We start from the raw sequence: 8,205 nt of genomic DNA on the forward strand, positions 1-8,205 counted from the left end.
GGGCAAAGCAGTGTAAAGAATTCACCCCAGGCAGAACAAAGGAGATAGAAGTTTATTGAACACAGTGCAAGGGAGGGAGGACTGGGATAAGGTGAGGAGGTAGGGGAATGTATGGAATTTTCTTTTTTTGGTACCTGTGCCTGGTTGTAAGTAGCCCATTGGTCACCCAAGACGTATGGATATTTTGAGCTGGGTCATCTGATGGGCCTGTTTGTTGCCCAAAAGCGGCTTGTACGGAAAGCATTGCCTGATTACTTTGGCACTGTGTAACTTTGCTCCCCTAATCACAGGTCAGGTGGGTTGTTTCTGTGTTCCCAGAAGCGGAATTCTCTGGGATTCATTTCAAGGTCCCTTAGCTATGTGGGTACCCACTTGTTGTGACAAGGTTTTTCAATCTGCTTGTTCTTGGAATACAGTATAACGAGGTAAAGACCTCGTGATCTAGACTTGCACTGCCTTGAGTTTTAATCCTCGCTGCATTTATTTTCTGACTGACAAACTACTTATTTAATCTCTGTCATCATCAGAGTTGCTGTGGAGACTAATAAAGGATGTGAAAGACTGAGATCAGTACTTGCCACATAGAAAGTGTGCAAGTATATTGGCTATTTTTATCTCTAGTAATCTTTCTAGAAAAAAGACGTCCCCTCCCTTCTAGGAGTTTGGATTCTCGTGGGCTAAGTGCAGAAGCTAGTTAGTTTCAAGGGCTAGAGCCTCAAAGTCAGCAGGGTGTTGTCATGAAAGGGGCAGTGGGTGGTGGGCAGACATAACATCATAGGGAAGGGCTCTGAAGATGGGATGTGTGACACCTGAAGCAACCTGTCAAGTGAGATGACCAGAGTTCCAGCCAGGAGAACTGTGTGCAAAGCTGTGTGATATTGTTAACGTGGAGAGGAGTTTGGGTTTGAGTCCAAGTGCCAATGGAACGTCGCCCGAGTACAGGGAAAGGTTTTAAGCAAGTGCGTGATGTGATCTGACTTGTGATCCAGTACTTTCTCTGCCTGATTTTTCCGGACAGCTGGCAAGAACAGAAACCAGTTAAGGGACCAGTAGCTTAGACCAGTGGTTGTGAGGATGGAGAGAAAAGAGCAGACTTGAAGGTCCTCAAATCCATCCAGATCTTGATAGGGAAGGAAGTGATCCATATTGAGATAAATACAACTTACTGAGGCTGGGACTAGATGTGAGGTGAGGGGCTAAAGAACCAGATCTCACTTTGATGGGTGCCATGGCTCGTCTTCAGGACGCTTGCCACGGTTTGTGTGGGTTATCACGCCCACTCGACCACAAATAAGCTCCTTTAGGACAGGGACCACATCTCTGCCCCTCAATGTGATTCTGGAACCTACTGTGGATTCTGCCCTTAAAAGTTGGATAAACCACAGATTAGGAGGGGGAATAAAACAAGTTCAGTCTTAAAAATTGCTTTCTTCTCCAGAGGGGAAACGCCTCCAACACACACACACACACACACACACACACACACACACACACACACACACATATTGTAGGCCAAGTAGTCTACATCCTTTTTCTACTCCGCTTTGTCTGTGTCCCCTAGTTAGAATGGCTACCCTCCCAGCGCAGGGACGCACCTCATCCCCCGAGGGCCTGGGGCAATTAGCCGCCTAGAGTAGGTGCCTCGCCGAGGATGAATTTCCGCCACCGCGCTTTCTGGTGCCAAAAAGGGAGCCACTAGGGGGCGAGCTGGTACCAGCGGAGCTCCCGCCTAGCGCGCTTGCGCTCTCTGCTCACCGCTCGGGGCGGGGCATGTGCGTCAGGACCCGCTCCTGCGCTTGCCCGAGCCCTACTTGACCGAGAGGTGGGGTTTGGCTCCCGAGTGTGGGCGGAAGTTGCCGAGAGTCCTCGGCAGCTTTGGCTACGCCCCGTTGGCCTCCCTCGGAGGCGGAAGCAACCGCTTAGCGCCGGAAGTCGCCCCGCGCCGCCTCGCGTGTTCGCGAGTGGCACGGGGCGCCGGTTGCCATGGAGCCGGCCGGGCCGTGCGGTTTTTGCCCGGCGGGGGAGGCCCAACCAGCGCGCTACACCTGCCCTCGCTGTAATGTGCCCTACTGCTCGCTGCGCTGCTACCGGGCGCATGGCACCTGCGCCGAAGACTTCTACCGGGACCAGGTGCTGGGGGAGCTCCGCGGCCGCAGCGCCTCGCCCAGCCGCCTGGCCAGCGCCCTGCGGCGGCTGCGTGAGCAACGCGAGACCGAGGACGACCCGGAGGACGCAGGCCTCAGGCCTGGCCCGGCGCCCGGCGGCCTCTCGGGGCTCTGGGAGCTCCTGGCCCCGGCCGAGAAGGCGGCCTTCGAGCGGCTGCTGAGCCGGGGCGAGGCCGGGCGGCTGCTGCCCCCATGGCGGCCGTGGTGGTGGGGACGCGGGGCCGGGCCGCGGCTCCTGGAGGAGGTGGGCGATGCTGCGGGCGGTGACCCCGTGGGGCTGGAGCCCACCCCCGCGAGGGCGCCACCGGAACCCGTGAAGGAGGCCGACGCCGAGCCATTTCTCGGAGACGCCCCCGAGGCCTGCGCGCCCACCGTGCCCACCCGGATCCCCACGCTGGCCAGCCTGAGCCGTGGCCCGGCCTCGCCGCTCGTGCGCTTCCAGCTGCCCAACGTGCTGTTCGCCTACGCACACGCTCTTGCCTTGTATCACGGCGGCGGCGACGACGCCCTGCTCTCCGACTTCTGTGCCACGCTGCTCGGCGTTTCCGGCGCCCTGGGTGCGCAGCAGGTCTTCGCCTCGGCCGAGGAAGCCCTGCAGGCCGCAGCCCGGGTGCTCGAAGCCGGCGAGCATCCTCCCGGGCCCCTGGGCACACGGGGCGCCATGCGCGAGGCCGCCCGCATCCTGATGGGCGAGGGCCCGGCCAACCAGAAAGGCTACACGCTGGCGGCACTGGGGCACCTGGCGCGGACCCTGGGCCAGGCCCGGAGGCAAGCTGTGGCTACCGAAGAGCGAGATCGCCTCTACCGGGCGCGGAAGAAGTGCCAGTTCCTGCTGGCTTGGACCAATGAAAATGAGGTGGCCCTCACGCCCCTGGCTCTAGACTGTGCCAGGGCCCACCGAGCCCACGCTTTGGCCGCCGAGGAGGTGGCAGCCCTCACTGGGGAGTTGGAGCGGCTTTGGGGAGGCCCCCTGCCACCTGCTCCAAGAATTCTCATTGAGGAACTCCCTGGCTGAACAGGGATCTCTATGTCATCAATAAAGCCGCGACTGGTCTGCCCTGGCAGCGGTGCCCATTTCTGAGTAACAGCTGTTGTCCCGCCCCCTCTCCCCTCCCCCACCCCCAACCCTGGGGCCCACAAACCACCTCTCAGGTTCTCCCAGATCAGAGCTGACCCAGCCGGTTTTTAAACACCCTAACCCCAGAAAGGGAGAGAAGTGGTACCAAGGGTTCCAGATGTTTATCCGAGGAGGACGAGCAGCCCCTCCACCCCCATTGAAGCACTGGCTTCATTTCTCCTCTCTCCGGAGCACCTCCCTGAGGCTGTTCACCCCTGCCTGTGGGAGCTCAGAGCAGGGGAGGGGTCCAGGCTCCTGGTGCTGGGTGCGCTGACAGGCGGGTGGGCACGGGCCCCCGCCCGGGGTCGGTGGAGCTGGCTTCAGTAGACGTAGGGCAGGATTCGGTAAGGCACGCGCCGGCAGTACTCCTGCCAGGCCAGGCCGTACTTCTGTAGGCACTGCTGTTCATCCCGGGCCTCCCGGTGCACCAGGAGCGCCGTGAAGTAGAGGAAGTAGAAATAGGGCAGCAGGTGAGACACCCCTGTGGGGGAGGGGAGGCTGTGATCCCTCAGCAGCGCCCCTCCTCCCCGCCCCAGTTCACAGAGGTTTCCACACCCACTGGCTCTCGGGGATCCCGGGGCTCTATGGTGAAAGGTCCCGGTTTGCAGGCGTTGGCACAGCTTAGGTCGGATGGAGGTCAGCCCCGGCCACTCAGCCCATCCCCAGCTCCCTGACGGCTCCCTCCACCGGGCGCACCCCTGCTCTGCATTCCACACCCAGACTGGGCCTCCTGTGTTCACCATCTCTGCCCCTCGCACGCGTGGTGCCCGCCCTGTGCCCACCCGAGCCGCTCACCGCAGGGCAAGGACCACGCCAGAGCCATGATGAGGTCCCCGAGGTAGTTGGGGTGGCGGACCATACCCCACCACCCGGACACCAGCAGCTGCCGCCCCGTGGCCGTGGGGATGGTCTCGAGGCCTGGGAAGAGACAGGGCATGAGGGGGCGGGGGGACTGCTGGAAGCCCAGCTGTCCTTGACACTTCACTCATGGCAGCCCGGGAACCCAGCTCACCAGCCACTCTGGGGTCAGAAGGATTCTTTCGGAAGGTGTTCTTCTGGGAATTGGCTCTTCGGAAGATGTAGTAACCAAGAGCTAGGGGAAAGCACGGAGTGGTCAGGGCTGAGGGTTAGAGCCTACCTGACCCTGACCCTCCCCGCACAGCCCCGGAGACCTCGGACCCAGGCCTCCCCAAGCCCCGGCTTTAGAGACGCGCCTGAGGCTTAGCACCTACCAGGTGCTGAATAAACGTGACATGAACGAATGACAGGGGGAGGAGCCCCTTCCAGACTGACCGTTGATGAGACAGATGGCGGAGGCCATAGGCAACCCGAGGGGCTGCGGGTGGTGCAGCAAAAATTGGGCCTGCAGGCTGTAAGTGAAGGGTACCCAGGCCAGGTCCCCAAAGGCCAGCATGAAGCCAAACCCGTCGTGCGTGATGTCCATGGTGGTGAGAACAGCCTCCTGCAGGGACGGGACCCAGACACACTGGCTCAGTCCCCACGAGGTCCTCAAACGCCCTCCCCGCCTCTCCGCCCAGTCGGGCCTCACCTCATGCCAGAGAGCATCACCCACATAGAGTAGCTGGAAGCCGTTGACCAGCCACATGGCCAGTGAGGGACTCCCCCGAAGTTCCGCTTCCTGCATCAGCAGGGCCAGGTTGATGAGGACCTGGGGTCGTGGGGGAAGGAGAACAGGGCAGTGTGTCCCCAGCCCGTCTCTACGGAGGTGGCAGCACCTACGTGGGAGAGGAGCCAGCCTTTCCCCTTACAGCTCTCAGTCCTCAGGCCTTTGTTGAATGGATCCAGGCCCTGTACCCAGGGGAAAGACTGCAATAGATGCTTCTGGAAGTGCTCCCTGCCTGTTGGCTGACTCTTGCCTCATCCTATAATATTCCTTTTGGGAGAGCAACAGACAAGGATTAGAACAGACGTGGTTTGGGGGCGCCTGGGTGGCTCCGTCGGTTAAGCGTCCGACTCTTGATTTGGGCTCAGGTCACGATCTCACAGTTTGTGAGTTCGAGCCCCACGTCAGGCTCTGCGCTGACAGGGCGGGGCCTGCTTGGGATTCTCTCTCTGCCTCTCTCTCTCTCTGCCCCTCCCCTGCTCACTCTCTCTCAAAAATAAATAAACATTAAAACACACACACACACACACACACACACACACACACACAATCTTTAAAACAGACCTACTTTTGAATCTCAGCTTTGCTACTTGGGCAAGCTGCTGACCCTCTTCAAAGCCTCCTTTCCCCCACCCCATGTGGGAAATGATCGTGGACCCGCCTTATGGAGCTGAGGACCAGTGGACCTGACGCATGGACAGCACGAAGCACGATGAGTCTGGCACCCAGGAAACACTCAGTAACGGCTGGGTGGCAGCCAGCCTGTGCCGAGCGCCCCATTCTGGTAGCGGTGGCTTTGGTGTCGCCGTTAACGTCCCCGCTTCTAATCCCCACAAGAACCTCAGCAGGAAGCTCTCTGACTTTATTCCATTTCACACATGAGGAAATGGCCTCAGAGGCCAGAGAGACCTTGCCCGAGAGACCCTTTGGGAAATCTTGACCACAGTCCAGCATGGGGGATTACAACCGAAAACCACAGTTGGCATGTCATCAAGGCCACTGGTGATGACCAGGTTGCCGCACCCAGTGACCAGTCTTAAGTTGGGCACCGCTTGGACCAGCAGGCAGCATAGCATCACCCTGTCCTGTCCTCAAAATAGATCTTGAACTTGACTGCTTTATTGAAGGTTGCACCTGCTCACGTAACTCCCTCCGTGCCTTTTCTCCCGAGCCATGCTATGTATTTTTTACTTCTGTTTTGTCTGCCTTCCCCAATAGAGGGTAGGCTCCATGGGGACAGAGATTTTTTTTTTTTCCTTGCTTTCCTGTAACTTTTTCTCCTTTGTCTCCTTGGACCTAGAGCAGTGCCCAGGGCACACAGTGGACTCAACAAATATTTGTGGAATGGATGATTAATGGTTTACATCTGCACAGCATTGGCCTTGCCTGCCTCAGCAAGCTCATCCATCCCACCCCTCCCCTTAGCCGGGCCCAGCATACCCAGCCGATGAGGCCAGGCCGCAGTTCACAGAAATATTTGAAGTCAAAGGAACAGATGCGCGGGTTGAGCTCCCGTCCCAGGAAAAAGTCGTAGATGGGGTTGCCTGGAGAACAGCCGAGGGATGAAGGCGCGAGCGAAAGCACCCCCACCGGCCCCCATCCGCTCCCTACCGGGCCCCCTCTCACCTGAGGTCCCCCCAGGTGCCAGGGCGGAGGGAGGGACTCCCAGAGCCTTCAGGTAGAGAAGGAAGCTGAAGATGAAGGCGGTGAGGGTGGCCGCAAACGCCAAGGGCACCAGCATTTCCGGAAGCGCCCCCAGAGGCAGCCCCGCGGACACTGCCAAGCCCACCAACAGGGCCGTCAGCACCAGGGCCTGGAAGCCTGAACCGCAGTCCACAATGAGTCCTGGGGGCTGCGCCCTTACACCCCTGCTCTCCCCCTCCATGCCACCCCCACCGCCCCCCCCCCCCCCAACACACACACACACAGTCCAAAGCCCAGGAAGGTCAGGGACCTTGCCCTTGGCTTTCAGTGGGTCACACCGACCACTACTCTGGTGCACAGAGTAGCAGCAAATGCTGCGGGTAGGGGTGGAGGAACAAGGGACGTGCAGAGGGACAGTGAGATCCCCCACGTCGGCCTGGGCACATGGCATGAAATGGGCATCTATCGGAGCTTGGGGTCGGGGGCTAATCGCCACTGGGCCTGGATCTCCACCCCCACCGGGCACAAATCCGGCGCAAGGATCCCCCAGGCACCGTTAATGGGGTAGCGCAGGCGACTCTTGTCCTTCAATTCCAGCCCCTCGGCCACCTGCAGGCACAAAGGGACTCTGTAAGGGGGGAGTGTGCCTTCTCTCTGGGGGCGCCCCCTCCCTCCGCCCGCCGAGTCCGCACCTTGCGCGCCGGCAGTAGGTAGAGAGCCGCCTGAAGGCCGAGCCAGGCGAGCCACAGCAGCAGCACCCGCGGGCTCCACAGCACGTCGGGACCCGGCAGGTAGGGGGGTGAGCCCAGCAGGCGCGCCGGGCCCGAGCGGGCCACCAGGAGCAGGTGGAACATGGTGGCGGGGAGCAGCACCATCAGCGCCGCGGCGCCTGGGGAAGGGGGCGGTCGCGTCGGGGGTCCGCTCCGCAACTCGCCCACGGCACCCGCAGGCGCCCTGTTGCCTCCAGGGCCCCCTCAGCATTCCCACTGCCTTCTTCCATATCCCGTCCTCAGCCCTCAGCCCCTTCCCTGGCTTCCACCTTGGTCCCCGCCCCCACGCTCGCCCAAGGATCCTCCCCCTGCTCCCCATCCTCCGTCCAATCCTCCACTCCTTAGATGCCGCACCCTGCAGCCGTCTCCCCGGACACTCCCCCCGCCCCCCACCAGACCCCTCTGCCTCGGGATACCCTTCCAAGCCTTCCATTCTCAGACCCTGCACCCTCCCCCATCTCTCAGTTCACCCCGTACCCGCCGAGCCTCTGGTCCCAGCCCCGCCTGCCCCATTACCCAGGGGTCCCCCGAATTCCAGCGGAGCCCGGGAGCCCCGAGGATAGGCCATGGTCTCCACTCCACCCGGGGCCGGGGGCACGCAAGCGTCCGTCAAAGGAACACCGTCCACCCCATCCCCCAGGAGATGAGCTTGGTGACGCAGAGGATCGGCCCGCTTCACGCAAGCACCTGCTTGGTCCCCGAGCTCGGACTACAAGCGCCCGAGCGCCGAGGTCTTTAAATGGACCCGCCCCCGGCCCATTCCAGGCCCAGCAATCCAGCCAATCGGCTCTCGGGAGCGGGCCTGACGCGAGGGCCTCCGAAGCCACCTCGGTAGCCTCACAACTCCACCCCGGGCAAGCCCCGCCCCCGCAAGCGACGAGGAGG

General features: G+C 60.9%; 2 protein-coding genes across 2 annotated transcripts; one reads left to right on the forward strand and one right to left on the reverse strand.

Moving 5' to 3' along the window:
• The first annotated feature begins 1,807 nt into the window (after nucleotides 1–1,807).
• ZNHIT2 (zinc finger HIT-type containing 2) lies at nucleotides 1,808–3,239 on the forward strand. The gene has a single exon (XM_060607186.3). It carries the CDS (start codon nucleotides 1,984–1,986, stop codon nucleotides 3,178–3,180), a length of 1,197 nt encoding a protein of 398 aa, XP_060463169.3. The 5' UTR covers nucleotides 1,808–1,983; the 3' UTR covers nucleotides 3,181–3,239.
• A 148-nt stretch (nucleotides 3,240–3,387) lies between these two features.
• On the reverse strand, nucleotides 3,388–8,060 carry TM7SF2 (transmembrane 7 superfamily member 2). The gene is made up of 10 exons (XM_060607185.3): nucleotides 7,837–8,060; nucleotides 7,243–7,439; nucleotides 7,105–7,159; nucleotides 6,533–6,727; nucleotides 6,347–6,450; nucleotides 4,832–4,951; nucleotides 4,576–4,744; nucleotides 4,295–4,375; nucleotides 4,078–4,200; nucleotides 3,388–3,763 (listed from the first exon to the last, which is right to left on the reverse strand). The coding sequence occupies exons 1-10, from the start codon at nucleotides 7,886–7,888 to the stop codon at nucleotides 3,603–3,605; spliced, it is 1,257 nt and encodes a 418-aa protein (XP_060463168.1). The 5' UTR covers nucleotides 7,889–8,060; the 3' UTR covers nucleotides 3,388–3,602.
• Between the last annotated feature and the right edge of the window lie 145 nt (nucleotides 8,061–8,205).

This window comes from Panthera onca, chromosome D1 (genome assembly GCF_046562875.1).
Source record: "Panthera onca isolate mPanOnc1 chromosome D1, mPanOnc1 haplotype 2, whole genome shotgun sequence".
In the NCBI taxonomy this organism is placed as follows: domain Eukaryota; kingdom Metazoa; phylum Chordata; class Mammalia; order Carnivora; family Felidae; genus Panthera; species Panthera onca.

Coding starts and splice junctions, on each gene's coding strand:
- ZNHIT2 (XM_060607186.3), top strand. CDS start 1,984: ATGGAGCCGGCCGGGCCGTGCGGTTTTTGCCCGGCGGGGGAGGCCCAA.
- TM7SF2 (XM_060607185.3), bottom strand. CDS start 7,888: ATGGCCTATCCTCGGGGCTCCCGGGCTCCGCTGGAATTCGGGGGACCC. Junction 7,440..7,836: donor GGAATTCGGGGGACCCCTGG/GTAATGGGGCAG, acceptor CCCCTTCCCCAG/GCGCCGCGGCGCTGATGGTG. Junction 4,952..6,346: donor GGCCTGGCCTCATCGGCTGG/GTATGCTGGGCC, acceptor CCACGACCCCAG/GTCCTCATCAACCTGGCCCT.